This window comes from Cervus canadensis, chromosome 21 (genome assembly GCF_019320065.1).
Source record: "Cervus canadensis isolate Bull #8, Minnesota chromosome 21, ASM1932006v1, whole genome shotgun sequence".
In the NCBI taxonomy this organism is placed as follows: Eukaryota; Metazoa; Chordata; class Mammalia; order Artiodactyla; family Cervidae; genus Cervus; species Cervus canadensis.
In genome coordinates, this window is record NC_057406.1 from 10895578 (window position 1) to 10914371 (window position 18794).

Sequence of the window (18794 nt, forward strand, 5' to 3'; positions counted from 1 at the left end):
ATCAGCCTAACCGCGCGGCCCAGGGATCGGACGCTGGTGCTCACTGCGGGACTCAGCTTGTGCCTGACGCCTTGCCTCACCGGCCGAGTGAGCTGTTTCCCCACAGCCCTAAGGCAGAGTTAGAACTGGCTAAAGGTGCTGGGCCGGAGAGGCGTCTGCTCTCCCCGCGGGGTGTAGGGTTAGTATGGCCTCTAACATGGGCACTTAGGGGCCAGAGTAAGAAGGGAATCGAGGAGAAAAACACTTGCTAATGTCCCTCTGGCCGTCTGACCAGAACTCTTTCTCGTCATTCCAGGTGTGCAGCGGCTGTGAGAACAAGTACGTCCAAGGAACACACCATTTGTTTTCATCGAAATGTAAAAAAAGCTCAAATAATGATGCACGTGCTTTGGACATGTGTACAGTGTGGACCAGTGATGTTCAGCTCCCTGCTTTCGAGCCCCACTGGGCCCTTCTGAGGGCAGCCTCTGCTCCTGGAAGCCCTCCAATCTCTGTGTTTCAACAATACACAATCCAGACTTGGCAGGGCGGGTGGAAGCCACGCAGCTCTGCTGCTGCACGGGGACTGCAGAGGGGCTCCTGGGAGCAGTGCTGAATACACGGAATACATATTTAATCGGCTTGTCTGTGTGGAAACTCGGTCGTTCGATTCCACGGTCTGTCTGTCTTTTCCACGCTCATCGCACTAATGTCTGTCTTCGAGGGCTGGGGCTGCATTTAAATGGTCTGAACAGCGTGAAAGAGAGATTCCCACATGCACAAATAATTAATCCATGCATTTTTGATCTTGAGGAGGAGAAAGAAAGAAGAGAAGGATTCCGGTCCCATGAAGGCTGTGTCCCCAGGGTCTGAAGCAGCGTGTGGCGCAGAGCGGACCTTTAATCGGGAGATGGATGGATGGGTGTGAGGGAGGATGAATGAACTCAGAATATTGTAACGTATTTTTTATATAATTTACTGGCCACCTTATCGACTCTGATTACTTAGAGAAACACCTCAAACAATGCACTTTCTCTCTGTTGCCTTCCCTAACCCTACTCCTTCTACGACCTCAGTGGTGTCCGTAGCTTTTCCTCCACAAATGTATACCTGGGCTCCTCGTGGGTGTGCTCAGCCACCAGGCGATAACGTGTCACTGAGCAGTTTCCTGGCTGGAGTCACGGCTGTATCACCATTGTCAGACACCTGGCATCTCCTAAGTGCCGCTGGGGTTGCCGGCTGGGGCGAAGGCAGAAGTGGCCAGAGCCACTGGTCAAGACTGACAATATCTTTTATCTTTTTTCTGAATAGACTAGTTAGTCTTTGAGCTGAAGCGAACTGGCAGATACACTGTACTATAATCTTTTAGCAATTTCAAAGGCAAATTTCAGCTACTTTGATGGAAACATATAGTAGCATCTCTCCCCTTGTATTTGCTTCAAAGGGCAAACTATGAAGTTCTGAAGATCAGAATATAATTTCTGAGCACGGGCCTGCCTTTTCTTCAAATCCATTAGGTGGCCAGCTCCTTAACAACCCAGTCTTGTCCACTGTGCTCTTGATCGGACTTTCCTGAAGCCCCCACCTCCGGATGAACCTTCTGGCTCCAGCCCCAGGCATCGCACGTTCAGTTCCTCAAGTGTTTCTATTCCACCCTTTGTCTTGCTTTTTAAGATGCTCATTCCCTGGTGCCCCAACCCCCGGACTGCCCCACCACCACCTCCATGATGGAAGCAGGCAGGCCCTGCACTGTCCTCCTCCTGGGACAAGGCTGAAGACAGAAGCAGACCCAGGCCCCGAGGAAAGAGCCTGGGGGAGGGGCAGCAGCTTCCAGGCTGAGCTCATCCGTATTTGGGCTCATGAGGGTCCTGAGAGAGACTCTGTCCACCAGGGTGGGCGGTTCATCGTGTGCTCCCCAAAGCTGGGTCAGAAATGGGGGTGGGGGGCTTGTGCACTCGATCTGCTCCAGCAGCAGAGACTCCTCCATCTGGGCAGGACAGGCGGCAGCATACTCATCCTTGGAGGAGAGGGGATCACTGCGTCTCTGGACGGCCCGCAGTGTTGGGTGGGCTGCAGACACACATGTACCTATGAACATGCAAGAAATCCGCCCCCGCCATCCGTCATGAACTGAGCACCGTCCTGACCAGGGAGCAGACTGGGGCCCAGAGCCGACTCCTGTGCTTGGCGGCAGGGGTCCCCTCGGCTTCCAGGCCAGCTCACTCATTCACGCACCGCTCGGCACCATGGACCACCCCCTTGTCCACGATCCGTCAGCAAGACTGCTGGGCGTCTTCCCAGGAAGACCCTTGGCTGCGTTGCTGCTCCCTGTTCTAATCCATCCCAGGCCTTCAGCCTTCCAGCCTGCTGAACTCCCAGCAGAGCGTGAAGTCCTCCTTGGGTTGTTGAATCATGTTGTTACCAGCCCCTGGCAGGGCATGTTCTAATTCTGTGTTTGTACCTTGAGCAGAGTCACCAGAAAGGGCATCATTGGAGGATGTGTTCCACCTGCGTCTGAGATGAGGGAAGGCGGGCCGCTCCTTGCTCACAGCCGTGTCCTCTGCCCTCTCCCTCCACCCACCTCTCTTCCCGGATTGCCACCGAGAACTCAGGCACCAACAAGCAGGAACAGCCAGAAACCAGCCGGGAAGCGTGGACACAGCCAGCACAATGTACGCCCACACACACGGCCAGGGTATCCACACACTGTGTCAGGACACACGTGCACACACGCATCCTGTGCCTTCCTGGCCTCCAGAAGGATGCAGTGATGGACACCCTGCCTCCCCATCGGTCCCCAGAGCCCAGCGGGTCTCCCTTCTCCCTTTCGGCCCCCAAGCCTCTTTGGTTCCCCGCCCTTACCTGCCTGACCCACGCAGCAAGCTGTTTAACCTTATGGATTCCTTGGTCAGAAACGACCTTATTCAAATGTGTGAAACATGACGGAAGGACACCCACAGGAGGAAAGCATGGTCGGGGTCAGAGAGATGGGGGTCAGAGGAGACACAGGGCAGTTAGGGCCACGTTCACCCCACAACCCAGGTACTGGGGGCTGAACAGAGCACAGAGCCCCACCCTGGAGCCACCAGATCTGAGGAGGCGTCAGGAGCCTGCATTTCTAGCAAGTCCCCCAGTGACGCTGGTGCTGCTGGTCCCCGGCCCACATTTCAGAACCACTGGGTGTGTCCCATGAGCCTGAATTTCTGCGATTCATCATCTCCTCGACACTTGCGAGTCAATACCATCCATCACTCTCATTACCATCCCAGCAAAAGCCTGGCCAACAAGCTGCCATGGGAAACCCCAGAGAAAGGGATTGGGATCCATTTCTAAAACCTGATGCTGTTCTGCCAAATTCCTTGGGGTTTCCTCAGCCTTCCAGTTTAGCACCTCCCTGGAGCTTTGAATCGAACCTCCTCGAGGGAAACCTTTGGCTCTTTTCCCTGAGAGAGCACAGTGGTGCTTGGAAAGGGGCAGGGGCACCCTTTCCAGGTGGTGGAGGTGGAGCTGGTCCCTTTTGAACAAGCCCAGAGTAGGATGCCCGCCCCTCCGCCCAGGGAGCCCGGCTGGGAGAAGGACGTCAGATTAAAAACAAAGAACCCCACCAAGCAAAGTGTCTCCGGACCAGAGGCTCCAGCAGGACCGGGAGGCTCTGCTGCACCCGTGGGACTGACCTCTGAGCACCAAGAAGGATGCACCCGCGAGGCAGGGGTGGGCCACCTCTGCTCCCTGAGCACCCCCTCTTGGGCCCAGCCCCCAGTCCCTCACGGGAGGCTGCTCACTGTTTCGGGGCTTCTCCTCGTCCAGGCCCTCGTCCTCATTCTCGGGGTCGATGTCCTCGGCCTGCGTGATCCAGTCCAGGTAGCCCTTCAGGTCCTCCTCCAGCTGCTGCTTCTCTCGCAGCTTCTGGAAGTCGCCCCGGGCCTTGGCCTTCTCTCGCTCTTTGGAGAACTCTCTGGTGAGAGACGCCAAGTGGGCAGGGCAGGAGAGACGGGGCAAGAGGAACAAAGGGTTAGCTGCATCGCACAGGAAGCCCACCGCCGGCCCCCACTTGCATGGACCCCTGTCCCAGGTTTGATCTGCTCTCATAAAATGGCTGGGTGGGACGTCCTCACCTGGGACATGAGGAGCAGATAGACCAAACTCATGTCCCCTTTTTGTGGGCTGTGATTGCAAGCTGCCTCTCATGACAGACGTCCCCCAATGACCTGAAAGGCCTTCTAAACAGTAGCCAGTGGGGACCCCCACTACAGCCCCGGGAGACGAGGAGCTGGAGTCTAGCTGAAGCCCCCCCCAACCCACCCCACCGGCTCTGCCAACCCAGGTGCTTCCTCAGGGGCTCAAGGTTGGCCCTGGTGGGGTGTATATACTACAGAAATCGTCAAATGTTACAAATCAGGGCTCTGCCCCTCAAAGAGCCCATGTTATACGTGGCTGGTATAGTCACTGAGGTCAGGCCCAGGAGAGCTCACCTCTCTACCCCTTCTCATTTCTAGGGCATGTTCTGCTGGTTCAGCAAGCCTGGAGGGTTTCTAATCTAGAGAAAGTTCTTTCCCACATGAAGGAGACCAAAGAGGGCTCCAAACACAAGAAAATGTCCTGTGGCTGCCCTTTGGGTTAAAAAAGAAATCTAATCAGAATGGGAAAATGCATAAAGTCAAGACGATATAAAAGTTAAATGGGGCATTCAGTCTCAAGCAATAATGAGTAGAAGCTAAAATTGGGTTGGGATTTGCTGGAAGAAGGACCTATTGAAGAATTTTGGAGAGTGTCTACCTCTTTCCTGTTTTCTGTGACTCTGTCCTTATTTTCTCTGTGATTTTGAATTCACTTTCTGAGCCAGGAGGGGCTGGTGGCCAAGAAGGGGGTCAAGGAGGCTGGGTCTCACTATTGAAGCAAGTCTGTGCCTTTTCTAAATAAATAGCCATGCATGCCTCAGTCTGTGGTACTCGGGACCCCTGGGGTATGTGTGGACGCACTGGGCATTTCAGCTTCTTCCTAGAGACACGATTCCTCCTTCCCTTAGTGGGGGAGGCGCAGTTCAGGGTGGGAGGCTGTAGAGTCCACCTGAAGGGATTCTGCAGGAGCAGACACTCCACAGGCAGGCGTCATGGAAGGCAGGGCACACAGGTGAGCCAGGGGGCAGGACGACTCAGCTCCGGAGCCCCCACACCCACTGTCCAAGGTCTGCATTCACTGCCGGAGCTCAGCTTTCACTCTTTACCATCGGGGGTAGGGCCGGGACGGTCTGGGGACATTTCCGTTGGGAGATGTGGGCTCCGAGTTCTTGCCAACTGCCGCTTTGATGATGCTCTGATTGGGACAGGATGTTCTCCTTCACTCTGATTGAATCCAATTCCAGTCTGATTGAACTTGCTCTTCCTGGGCTTCCTGCCAGCTGCCCGGCACCTCCCCTACCTTCCAGGGGGGAAAAGGAGCTGGGCTGCCCACTGACCACGTGGAGGGAGGCCTCAGCTCCTGCTGATGGGGAGGGGACTGGAGAGAGGCCCCAGCCCTCCGCACCCACCACTCCTCTTGGGCTTGTGGGCTCGCTGCCTGGAGTCACTTCACAGAGCGCCCCTCCAAGACTCCAACTCCAGGCCCCCTTGATCATCCTCCCACCCCGCCCCCCACCTTTGGGAGCTGTGTTCCTTGTGCAGTGGGCTTGGGGTGCAGGGGACTGAGTAGCTAAGGTTCTCCTCCTGGAGCCGGGAGCTGACCCAGTCATGCATGGTGACATCTGCTCCGCAGATTGGAAGCTTGCCATCCACATCCGAGACCCCTGGGAACCACATAGACACCCCCAGGAGACGAGGAAATGAGGTTTACTGGGGGTGAGGGGGGTGAGGAGAAGCAGTATGGCCAGGTCCTCATGGGGTTTAGGGCACATGGAAGGGCGGGGGCTCCCCCTCCAGACCCCACGCTATAGGGGACCTGCAGGGCAGAAGCACCTGTCTCTTCATCTCCTTTCTGATGTCTCACGCTGCTGTGTCAGTCACGGGGTGTCTGTCTGAAGGCAGGGGCACGTCCTGTGCCGGCAGTGGCTGATGGCACAGATGTGGTGCAGAGCCCATTCTGGGTGTGCGGTTTGCACAGCTCCCAGTGGTGCATGTGGAAGGTCTCTTGGTGCCATGGCTGGGGCTCCAGGCCCCGTGATGACCGGTGTAGCCGCTCCTCATCACCCACAGACTCTGCGTCTGCAGACCTGTCTCCTCCCTAAGCCTTATTAGTCATGCCATCCATGGCGAGAGTTTGTGGTCACTGCAGACACGCAGAAAGACAGGATCCGGGGTCATGATCCCAGCCGAGGTGAGACAAGGGGCTGCCACCTTCTGGGTGCAGCTCATACTGCAAACGAGGGCCTTTTTACAGCCCATTTGATGCCATGTCTCCAGCATTTTGTACTTTTTGTTGGTGATTTTTCTGATTAAACGGCCTCCAAGCATGAAGCTGCTATGCGGTCTATGACCCTATGTGCTCGAGGGCTGGGAGGTGCCTCTGGGGAATGTTCAAGTGTCTGATGAGCTCCATCCAGGCCTGAGTTATAAGCTGTAGGCTGAGAATGCGGTGTGAACGAACCAATACTATGCCTTAAACAAGATGCCTTCACATAGATGCACATACACAATAACTTGTGTCCTGATGACAAGGCTGTGTCCAGAGGCTCACAGGAACCTAACCCGCTATTTCCCCCAAAGAACAGAGTTCAGTGTTCATGAATTCAGTGTTGGACCAACCCTGCCGGAAGTCGTGAGCATCGCCCCTACTCCAGTTGCGAGGCAGCTTGTCTGGCACTTCTGCTGCTTCTTGACGTGGGTCTTAACTGTGGCTGGTGGTCAGGGCTGTTTCCATGTCACAACATGCCCGTTGTACCCTCAGGCCCTCTGCCTCATCTCCAGGGGGAACGAGGGCTGGGTGCCCATTGTCTAAGAGATCCCATGCCCCTTATCACCTGAAGACATATGTCTTCTCTATTTGCAACAACTTAAAACCACAAAGTGACCAGAATCCAGGGTCCAGTGACTTTCACTCGATTGCAACTTCTAGCACAGTTTCCAGAATCTTGTGGTCGTGATCACTGTTCTAATGGGCAGGAGGTGAGATATCTGGAGGTTCCAAGACTTGTGAGGATCAACAGGCAACGAACGTGGAAGCATTTTGAAAAGATCCACAAGATGGATAGCTACATGGATCCATCTGGCCTCAGCAGGAATAGGTTTCCAGACAAAGGATGCCCAACCCTCCAGTGACCAAAATCTCTGACTTCCATGCTTAAAATGGAGGCTTTCCATAGTTGCTCTCCTGCCTTCCTGAGCAGGAGACCCCAAGCACCCTGAGCCCTTCCTCCATGACTGCAGGGAGGAATATATAAGGATGAGTTACCCTGCTGGGCTCTGAAAGGACAATACCCTTAATTGATGGACGCGGGGTCACAGCCACCAGCTCCAAACATTTTGAGATGACAGTGCTGCATGTGGGGAGCTCTGTTCTCCTTCAAGGGCTGTTACATTTACCAGCTGCTGGCCCCCAGCTCAGGACCGCCTGAGGCCCTCAGGGCAGGGATTCTCCAGCTTCCTCCAGGACCCCTGGTCCTCGGTCTGGTCCCCCCCATCTGCCCACAGGTGACCTCTCCCCCCTGCATCTTGGCCATAATTTGGAGTCATGGGATTAACGAGGCTGATGGGCTTGGAGACAGTGGAGTGTGGGGGATGGGAGCAAAGGTCGTGGGTCCACATGTGGGGGTTTAATCCTGATCCTCCAGGCCCCACCTGTGAGAACTGGGGAGGTTTCCACATATAAACCTCACTTTTCTTCTCTGTGGAGTGGACATGTGCTCTGCATCAGCTCTCGGGGCAGCGTGGGCAGCACGTGAGCGGATCCACCAAGGACGCCAAGCCCGAAGCCTGCTGACGAACTCCTCACAACAGACACCAACCCGAGAAGGGGCTTCGCGGCGAGCCCCTGGACATTTCCAAGTATTCCGGAAGGTTGGCCACAGGGCAAGCAGGCATAAGGTTGTGATCCTGGGGGAATGGTGGGGGAAATACCACAGCGCTGTCCTGACTGGTCAAGACGGGGTCACTGCCGCACGTGCTCAGTCAACAGCGGCCTGGTTCTGGGCTTCTCCTTGGGCAGCCAGCCCTCTGGCTGGGCCAGGAAGGGGAGCTGCTCGCCTGCAGACACTCTGCGTCCAGGCAAAGTGGGTGTCTGGGACCTAGGAAGCTTGGGAGGTGCAGCAGTGTTGGGCGGCTGGGGTGGGGAGGGGTCTGGGGAGACGGATCGAGGGCTGAGCTCCCAGGAGAGGAGCGGATCTGGGTTCTAGAATTCCGTGGACCCGCCCACTCACTCAGACTCAGCTGGGCTGAGACCCATCCTTTAAGACCACTCTGCCTGCCCGCAGCACTGCCACCATCTGACTCCGCTCTGACCTCTGGGGAGGAGTACCCCTCGGGGGGCCGAGCATGACCAGGCAGACCCCTGCTCGAGGGGGCTTCGTGGTCGACGCCTCAGCCTCCACTGCAGATTTCCAGGGGAACTTCACTGCTCAGACCTGCTCCTAATCTCTGGGGGAGGATGTGGAGCCACGTTTATCAAGGTTGAGACGCTGGCACGTCACAGGCCCAGCTCACTCAACATTTGTCTGTGGGCAGTGATGGGAAGATGGGAGCAGGGCAGGGCCTTGTGCAGACACTGACCAGTGAGGGGACCCCTACAAGCCCCACGGCTCCTCAGGGGCCCTTCCCTCGTCCCTGGAAGCAGAGGGCAGCACGTCTAACCTGGGATGAGCCGCTCAGTTGTCCAGCTCTGACAGCACCAAGCCAACAGCCAGCCCTGTGCGGACAGCACTGCCGTAGGGATGGCGCCGCTGCTGAGCGCCTGCTGCCCGCCGAGGCGCTGACGTAAACGACCACATGCCGCCATCACAGTGACCGAGGGGCTGGGGTTACGATCCCCGTTTTGTCAGCTGGGTGAGCAACATTTAAGAACCTCCTGCCTCCAGGAAGGCCAGTGCTGGAGCAGCTACATTTCTGCCCTGAGAGGTGATGAGTTTGACTTTTCCCACCCTCTCCCTGACGACCCCCTATAAACAGGCCATTTTCTTGTGTTGGACACAAAATGGAAACCCTTCCACCCTCCAGGCAGCTGACATGGGCACCCACTGTCCTGTGCATCACTGTCATACTGATGGAGGGTGCTGGTCCCCCCGCTATGTGGCCAGGGAGACGGGGCCTCTGATGGCCTTCCTGTTGGGGAGGGGAGAGGTCAGGGTGGACCCTGTCCCTTCCCCACTTCCAGGGCCGACCCTGACACTCCTATGGGGCCTTGGACTGTGGCAGGAGACGGGGGATGTCCTCCTCCTTGGCCGACTCTCCCCGACACACACATCCCCAGAGACGGAGGAAAGGCTGTGAAGCAGCGGCCCCTCCCCCACGTGTTGCAGGAGCAGAGAGTCACGGGAGCCTTCAGGGGTGGCCTTGGCGTGGCTGGCTTGGGCTTGGAAAGAAGAAAGGGGGCCGAGGAGATGTCCAGTGGGGCTGTGGGGCAGGGGTGGCTGCCCAGGGCTCCTTGGGCCCCGCCACCTGCTGCCTTGACCGCTTTTTAACTTTATCTGTACCAAGGCCGAAATTAGGAGGGCTTCCTACTTGGAGCTGAGCAGAAAAAGTTGAAGGAAAACATGCTCAGTCTCCTCTGTCCTCCTGTAATCGGGAGCTTTAAACAGCCGAGTGCTCTTCCTTCCCAAGGCGGACACAGACAGGGGCAGCCCAGGCTGCGATCAGAGCCAAGGAGAAGGGGAATCTTGGTCTATTTGGTTTATTTGCATTTTAGCTCAAACTCCTGGCCCAGTCAGCATGGGTAAAGAGGGCCTGAGTCTTCACTGCCAGTGATCCTGGACGGAGGCTGGACAGAGATAGCCCAGGTGCCCGTCTGCTAGGCTGCTACGAGGGCCAGAGCAGACGGCCCACAAATCTTCCTCCAATTCCTCTGCCAAACCAAGGGGCCCAGATGCTCCCGAGGTCCCCAGAGAAGTGTCCTGCCCACCTGGACAGTCCAGCCTGGTGTGGGCAGGGCTGGCAGGAGACAGGTGGGCCCGGGTACCTCTCACTGTAGCCCAAACCAGGGGGGCTCTTCCCTGTGCCTCTGACCTCTGTCCAGCCAGGCCAAGGACATTCACTTTAAGGCTCCCGGGCTGGCCCATGTCCCAGGTTCATCAGAGCCAGAATAGAGCCAGGAAGAGCAGAAAGAGTAAAACAAGGTAAATGGAAAAGTCGAGACCTTCTTGCTTGGTCCTGCTTACCCGCTAAGGACACCGAGAACCAAGTTAAGAACAAAGAATGAACCTATGATGATTAATGTGACAAAATAGATCCAGGGCCAGTCCCTTCCCACGGCATCATTGACCTGGAAGAATGGGGTCAGAGTTAGTGCAGCTCTGGGAGCAGCCGAGCATGGCCCGCCACCCTGGGCCTCCGGGTCACCAGAGGCCAAGTGGCCTGCCCAGCCAGCGGTCCGCACGTGCGGCTGAAGTGAGACAGTTTCTGTTCTCCTGGGCCTGGTGACGGGTACACGGGGCCTGGGGCCTTGCTCAGCTGCGTCATGACGAGGACACAGAAACACTCAGCTTACCCGCTCAACACACCAAGAACCAGATTTAGAACGAAGAAGGATCCGAAGATGACCAGACTGACAAAATACACCCAGGGTAACTCGTAGCCCATAGCGTCCTGCATCTGGAAAGACCAAGGACAGTGAGGAGAGAGAGAAGCAGGAGTGAGTTCACAGCGAGGAGGCAGGGAGGCCAAGACGGAGGAAAAGAGGCCGGGAGGGAGGAGCAGAGATTCGGGGGAAACCACTGTCGCCCAGCACCACCTTGACTCTAACACCCGGTGACCTTGACCTGAGCGGGAAGGACCTTGGTGGCTCTGCCTCCAGGCAGGTGGGGATCTCGCTTGGCTGTCTCTGCCCTTTTATTTTCAGGGGAACAGAATTTCCCTCCAATATTTTCTATTCACTCGTCTAAGAAGCTGGGTCACCTCCAAGGTGCTTTCTTCCCTAGGAGATGGTTTCCGCTCACTTGGGTTTATGTGGTCACTGTGGCTGGCACCCTGGCCTCAGCTCTCGCAGACAAGCAGGGTTGGCGGCTTTGGGGTCGCATGGGGAGACGCCTTCCTCAGGGAGTGACCCAGGGGCCTGGGTGGATGAGTGCTGACCACGCTGTGTCAATGGCTTCAGAGGCCATGGGCCGGGAGGACGGTGGTTCGGGGTTGGTGCTCAGGGAGCAGCTCTAGCAAACATGGGCCAGCGGAGATGCCATGGGAGGTTTACACCACTGGGGTTCCAAAATCCCGCAGGGCACAGGCTTCCCGAACGACCTGCATCTGTGGTTCTCCAGGGGAGGCCCCAGGGCCAGCAATATCACCCTCCCTGGGCACCTGGGGCCTAGTTTGGAACCCTCGGCCTTACACCCACACTGGGGGCGCCTGACGTCCCAGGTTCTCACAAGCCCTGGGTGCATCCGATGTGTCTTAGGCTTGAGACCCGCTGGTCCACAGCCCAGCCTTCAAAGCAAGGACAGGACAGAGGCTGTGACTCTCTGCATCCTCTTGCACCCCCACCTTAGCTCTGGGCCCCCTGCTCTGGGGCGGCCTGGGCGCCAACACACGTGCGGGCGGCCCTGAAGTAGGGCAGTGCGGGAGCAGGAGACGGATGGCTTCAGTCAGCCCGCGTGGAGCTATTCAGGAGAGAAGAATAAATACAGCCGATTTTAAAGAATGACCCAGATTGCTGACACCCTTACTTAGAGGTGAAAAGGGACAGGTCTGCTCAGACACTAAAGCCAGCCGTTCTCTGGGGCCCTATTGGGTGGGCATGCAGAGAGGCCCCCGGGGTCCACCACCTGCAGCCCCTCAGCCAGGACCTCACCAGTAAGCAGGCTTTGCTGAAACACATTCCTCCCCTCCCCCCACATCTAATTCTTGGAGGGAACCACACCTCCATCCTTCAAATCCAACATCACGTTTCCCCAGGAAGAAAACACAGGAGGACTGTTGACTCCAACCCCATCTTCTGGGGGCCTCTCTCCACCCCAGCTGACTCCAGGGACCTTTCAGGTCTGGTGCCCCCTCCAAGGCATTGCGGTCCCCAAGGGCTGGGCAGTTTGGGGGGCGTGGGAGGCTGTCACCTGTCATCACAGGTGGGAGGTGCAGCCTTTAAAATCATAGTGCATTACAGGGACTGTTATCGGTGGGCGGGGTCGGCTCTGCCCTGAAAGCCAGTGCCCAGGGCGGTGGCCGGATGAAACCCTGACCTGTGCCACCTTGTCTGTGGGACACGGGGTCCACCCGCAGGTCACTGGGGGAGCAGCAAGTCGGGGGACCATCTCACCTGACCCCTCCTGCCCCTCTGTGCCTGCTCGGGCACCAGGAATGCCCAGGTGGTGTGGGATCTGCCGTAGGCCCACCACTCCCAGAGGCCGACAAAACCAGCTTCTCCGGGACTCGGCCGGGACCCCGCACTGAGTGGGGCGTGGAGTGGAGGCCTGTGGACCTTGTTGTCCCAGGTGGGCCTCTGGTACTTGGTGAGGCCACAGGGGGCTGGGCTGGCTCTTGGACGTGTGCGGAGCCCAGAGCCCAGTTCTGTCCAGTCTCCAAACTGGTGTAAAGCTGGCTTTTCCTTCCCTCTTGCTCCCCACTCAGTGAAACTGACGGGCCAGCGAAACCCCACCTCCTCCAGGAAGCCCTCCCTGCTCTCGCGGGGTCCTGAGTGGGAGCCACATTTCTCTGTGTCCACGTCTCTCCAATTAGACCCAAACTCCTCGAGTGCAGGCCTGGGGGCCCTGTAAATGCTCACTAAATGTGTGTTCAATTGAATTACTGAGTAATAAGAACTTGCCTAATGCCAGCAAAATGAATAAAACAAAACCTAATAAGTAAACAAATTATAGCTTTGAGAGATGAGAATTCCCCTTCTTAATATGTTTATAAACCAGGAGTGTATTGTTTAGGTAATAGATTCTCTGTTTAAAGCTGCGTGGGTGCTGAGTAGTAATGCCCAACCTAGGGCAGACTCGGGGTTCAGGGCTGGGGGTACCGGGGACCCCGACACCTTCTCTACCTCATCCCTGTTAGAGCCAGGTGCTGTCTCTGGGTGACGAGGACTCTTCTCCACTTTTCACCCTGAGTGGCTCTCTGTCATTGGTAGAGCTCAACTCCCCAGCTCTGCTCGCTGGACACCTTTAAGGCAGGGAGAAGAGGTGGAGATGGAACGGGAGAGAATAGGGTCAAACACCCAATGTCACCTGCTTGGAGGCAAAAGACCTTCCTCATAAACCAGGGATATTTCAGCAGCGCCAAGGCCAGCGATCAGTGGCCATGGTGCGTACATGTATGTGTGTGCATGTGCACTCGCGTGTGTATGTATATATATGTGTGTGCATATGTGTATGCATGCATGAGTGTGTATCTATGGGTATATGTGTGTGCATGTGCGAGCATATAAGTGTGTGTATGCACATACATGCATGCATATGTGTGTATGTGTGTGCATTATGTGTGTGAGTGCATGTATGTGAGGAATGTCCTCCCAGTGTGTCCACACATGTGAGTGTGGAGCTGACAACTGACTTATGCAAAGTTAAAACCTTATGCTTTCGTTCCTGCTGGAGCCAAACTGAGGCAGAAGCTCCCAAAGACACATCTTCCCTTTTTGTGATTTCTCATGAGGGAGTCCTTTTAATTTTAGTTTTAAGCTGAATCTCTAATTCTTAAAAATCAGCAGAAGAACTGGTCAGGGAGAAACCAACTGGGGAAAACAGGAGGTGTCAGGAAGTGGGAGGGGATGAGAGCTGGTGGAGGAGGTGAGGCCAGGACACAGGCCAGATGGCTGTCCTGTGTCACACGGGAAGCAGAGTCTGGGGGCCCGGGCAGAGGGCCTCATGGGCAGAGGTCAACAGAGTCCCCATCATGGACAGTTGCTGAGGCACTGAGATTCCTGAAGTGCAGGGTGCCTGAAATCCTGCTCGGAGCCCTGCCTGGGGCTCAGGGGACACTCATGCCTCCCTGCAGGTGCCCTGTGCCCCCCACTCCATGGACACAGGGCGTGGGGACCTCTGGGAGCTCCTGCAAGGGCTGGGGCTGGGCCCTCAGTGTCTGTCCCTCAGGTGGACCCTCAGCGTCTGTCCCCTGGCCGACCCTCGGCGTCTGTCCCCCGGCTGGACCCTTGGCGTCTGTCCCCCGGCCGACCCTCGGCATCTGTCCCCCGGCTGGACCCTCGGCGTCTGTCCCCCGGCTGTACTGGGTGGGGGAGCGGGCCCTTCCCTGCTCAGAGAGCTCCATGTTTTATAGGAAAGCAAACAGGGTGTGAGAGCCTGTGGGTTTTTGGAGAAGGAGCCTGAGGAGAGGAAGGAGGAGCAACCAGAGAGGGTACAGAAGCAGAGGAGAGTGAGCAGGCAGGCGCTCTGGGCTAGGAGGGGCCTCCCTCAAAATACCCACCAGGAGGTTCTCTTTCGTCTTCAGGGGTGTGTGTGTGTGTGTGTGTGTAGGTGCACACACATGCACATGTGTGCCCGCACACAGACACACATGCACACACAGCTCGGTCACTTAGGAAGGTGCTGGAAGGGTCAGGGGAAGGCCAACAGGGCTGGGGTCTGTCCCCACCTCTGACACCGCCATGCCCTGCCCGAGCTCATCACCACCTCCCCCCACTGAAGGGGGGCGAGGGGGAAAGCACAACACAGCTGTTGAAAATTGCTGGTTGCCGGGCGAGCTCCTCTCAACCCCCACTCTGGCTGTCACTGTGACAGCACCTCCTTGGACCACATCTGGCTGGGGGGGTGGGAAGCGGGAGGGAGGGCTGAAGGAGGATCACAAAAACACATCAGGCCATCAGCAAAGTAAATTATACCTATTCCCCCACCCCCACCCACCCACCCACTGCCGTCCTGCCCTCAATTTGATGCCATGGGAGGTGTTTCCATGGCAACGTAGGGCCTGGGTTTGGAGCTCGTATGATGAGGCCCCAGAGCCCAGTCCCACACGACCACCTGTCCTGTGATGCCCGTTGGCAGAGGACATCTCTGTCTTTGGCTGGCCAGAGGGACCCACCCAAGGTAGAAGGACTCCTTAGGGCCACTTTTGAATTCTATCTGCTTTGCTAAAAGAAATTAAATTTGCGCGGATAGAGTAAGCTCATCTCCCTTTGTCTCACAAATTATTCAAAGCCAAGTTCTTACTGAGTATGAGCCTGGGAGAGGTGTGCCAATGTTTATCTCGGTTGGATGGAAAGGTGATTAGATCTGTGTCTTTCCTGAGAGTGTTGCTGCATGACCACTCTACCAGGCTCCACGGCAACACCATTGTTAAGTGCAGTCTAGCTGGTTTCCCTGCTCTGAGTTGGATGTAATTGTGTCTGAATCCTAAGGACCCCAGGAACCCCCTATCAAGCAGGGAACACTGAATATCATTGGTGGGGTTCAAGGCACGTGGGCAAGTTTAAACTGGTTCTATGAAGAGAGGTGCACGTTTCATGGCAGTGCAGGGTCTCAGTCTGCCCCCAGAAACTGGGAGAAGCGGGCTTCTGAATTGTTGAAAACAGTTTAGCAGCCACAATGCCCAGAATGTGCAGAGCATCTCTGAGAGGTTCCAGAACTCCTCCTCCTGGTCTGGGGCGGGGGTGGACACCTCTCCTGGCTCTGGTTCTTCCCAGCCTGGCAGCCTGGCATCCCTTCCTCCCCAAACAGCCTCTTAGACTGTTTTCAAGGCAGCCAAATCCACTTGATTATTTGCAAAACTCTGGGTGCGATGGTATTCTCAAGCCCGACAACAAGCATTTTCCGCCCAAACGCTGGAGTGCAGTGCTGGGCTCTGGCAAGTCAGTTCTCACGTGGAAGTAAGAGATCCTACAAAGAATGACATTTTCTGGGGTTTTTATAAATAATGGACTTGACTGCCAGGATGAAGACAGATCAAATATGGTATGTTTGCCTGTGGGGCAGGCTGCATGAAAACCTGCCCCTCGACAGCTCGGATGCTGGCAAAGTCGTGTTGGCTACTGGCTGATAAAAGGGCATCTTTAAGGTAAAAGGAGATTTACTGATGATTGGTTGGCACTTGAGAAGTGACATTTCTGAATATGCATCACATGACCAGCAGAGCATTCTGTCAGCAGTGAAGAGGCTGGTTATGCGTTTGTCTGATGGACTATCTGATATAATGAGGGAAGATCAAACACTAGAGGTAAAACACAATAGAATGCCGTGATGCTGCACAATTCAATAAAAATGCTTTCCTCTCTGAAGACCAGGCCTGAGTTTTCTCTTTAGCCCTAGAAATTGAACGTGTGCCCTCCCACTCCCTTGGGGACATGGGCAGGACATGTACGGGGCGGGAGAAGCCCTACAAGAGGACCCTTGTGTCGGGTCGGCCGTAGCCCCACTGGGCTGTGTGCCAGCGCTTCCCATTGTGGAGGACAAATGAGAGGTGACACTTTTCTTGGGCTGGTGAGCAGAGGGAGGCTCATGGGCTTTGTTTCTCAGGCAAGACCTGGAAGAAATCAAGGTCCTCACTCCTCCTGGCGTGCGTGTGACTGCGCGGCCCTGGAAGGCGGATGCTGTCCGCCCCGCCTGCCCCAGCACGTACCCAGTAGAGGACGTCGGTCCAGCCCTCCATGGTGATGCACTGGAACACAGTCAGCATGGCGAAGGCGAAGTTGTCGAAGTTGGTGATGCCGTGTTTGGGCCCATCCCAGCCTGGCTTGCACACCGTGCCGTTCTGGCACTGCCGCCCGTGGCCCGTCTCCAGGGCACAGGGCGAGGGGTCGTCTTCTGCTGGGACATCTCAAGTGGCCAGGGGAAGAGATAAGGAGGCGGGGGTAGGGGAGAGGGATGGGCAGAGAAAGAAGAGAGAAGTTAGAAAAACAGTGGGTGGGATGGCAAAGGACCCAGCGGCGACAGCGCAGAGCACAGTCACACCAACGCCCCAAACACAAGCGAACACACACGGCGCTAGGTGCTCATTCAGGCTGCCGTCAATTCAGAAGGTCAGTGCTTTCAGCTGAGTGTTGTAAAACTGTATTTAACCTGGATTGACTTCAAAGACAGAGGAGAGGCTGCCCGTCAAACGGCCAAGAAAAAATATGACTATGAGGCGACCACTCTGAGTAAAAACATCCTGGAACGCAGAGGGGGAGGCCTTGACTTCTGTTTTTGGTGCTCAAGTATCTGCAGACATTTCTGCGGGAATGCCGGAGTTTAGGGCAAGGGCATTGTGGGTTTTTTAAAAAAATTATTGGGTAGGCCAGAAAGTTCCCTCTGGTTTTTCCATAGGATATTATGGAACTTTTTGGCCAACCCAACAATTTTTATTAGGGTATAGTTGCTTTACACTGCTGTGTTAATTTCTGCGATACAGCAAAGAGAATCAGCCATATGTATACATATATCCCCTTTTGTGGATTCCTTCCCATATACGTCACCACAGAGCACTAAGTTCTCATTAGTTATCTACTATATACATAGTATTCATAGTGTGCATGTCAATCATTCTCAATCTCCCAATTCATCCCACCTGCCCAGTATGTTTTTTAAAAATTTTATTTATTTTTAACTGAAGGATAATTGATTTGTAATATTGCATGTTTTCTGCCATGTATCAACATGAATCAGCCATAGGCATACGTGTGTCCCCTCCCTCTTGAACCTCCCTCCCACCTCCCACCCCATATCACTACTCTGCGTTGTCATCGAGCCCCAGTTTGAGCTCCCGGTGTCACACAGAAAATTCCCACAGGCCATCTATTTTACACACGCTAGTGTCTATGTTTACCTGCTACTCTCTCCATTTGTCCTGCCCTCTGCTTCCTCTCCTGTATCCACAAGTCTGTCTCTATGTCGGCATTTCCACCACTGCCCTGCAAATAGGTTCATCAGTACCATCTTTCTAGATCCCATGTAGATATGTGTTAATATATGATATTTGTTTTCCTCTTTCTGACTTACTTCACTCTGTATAATAGGCTCTAGGTTCATCCACCTCATTAGAACTGACTCAAAATGCATTCTTTTTTATGGTTGAGTAATATTCCATTGTATATATGTACCACAGCGTCTTTATCTATTCATCTAGGTTTCTTCCATGATCTAGCTATTGTAAATAGTGTGGCAATGAACTTTGGGGTACATGTGTCTTTTTCAATTACAGTTTTCTCAGGATCCCTCAGTATTGTTGATGGGAAGGTTCTTTCATGTAATTGGCCAGAGATCCTGCTCAGTGGCACTTCCTGACTCCCCACAGGTCCATGTAGCATGTAACATGATGCTTCACTAGGGAGGCAGATCACTCTACAGCGGAGGATGCCTTCTTGATGAAGGACAGAGAACAAATTCTGATGGCGAAAAGTACCCCCTACAGAGCATTATCCCAGACCTAGGGAACAACGCCACTGCAGTATTTTGCGTGGTCGTGTCACGTGGAACCTTGCCTCCTGCCCTTTGCTCCAGCGTCTTCAGGAGAGAAAAAACGTCTGGACCTCTACTCAGGACAGAGTGGCCACGGGGGATGTGAAGAATGCTCTCCCATATGGAGCCCTCTTGGCTTTTCCAGGAAACAGCTTAACATCTCCCATGGCCGCAGGCTGTGCTCAGGCTAATTCCATGCTCCAGGAAGAGGTGCTGGGAAATCAGTGAGTTACGCTATTTTTCATGCAGAGGTCATTGGTGGATTGAACTAGACTTGGCTGAGCTGAGAATTTCCATTTTGGTAAAATACTGAGAGTCTTGGTCCCAGTTGCAAGAGGTAATGGCATGGAATTTGCAGAAC

General features: G+C 55.1%; 1 protein-coding gene across 17 annotated transcripts in view; it reads right to left on the minus strand.

Annotated features, from left to right (window-relative positions):
* Nucleotides 1–18794, minus strand: part of CACNA1C (calcium voltage-gated channel subunit alpha1 C) — a 449723-nt gene that overhangs the window by 100884 nt on the left and 330045 nt on the right. For 12 of the 17 annotated variants that reach the window (XM_043441753.1, XM_043441748.1, XM_043441746.1 and 9 more), the window contains exons 7-9: nucleotides 16617–16813; nucleotides 10277–10380; nucleotides 3762–3934 (exon numbers count right to left, since the gene is read on the minus strand). In XM_043441753.1, the coding sequence (XP_043297688.1) occupies nucleotides 3762–3934; nucleotides 10277–10380; nucleotides 16617–16813 (474 nt within the window). Of the gene's footprint in view, nucleotides 1–3761; nucleotides 3935–10276; nucleotides 10381–10605; nucleotides 10710–16616; nucleotides 16814–18794 lie in introns of all 17 variants that reach the window. The other 5 variants (XM_043441750.1, XM_043441741.1, XM_043441758.1 and 2 more) reach the window with 2 other exon arrangements.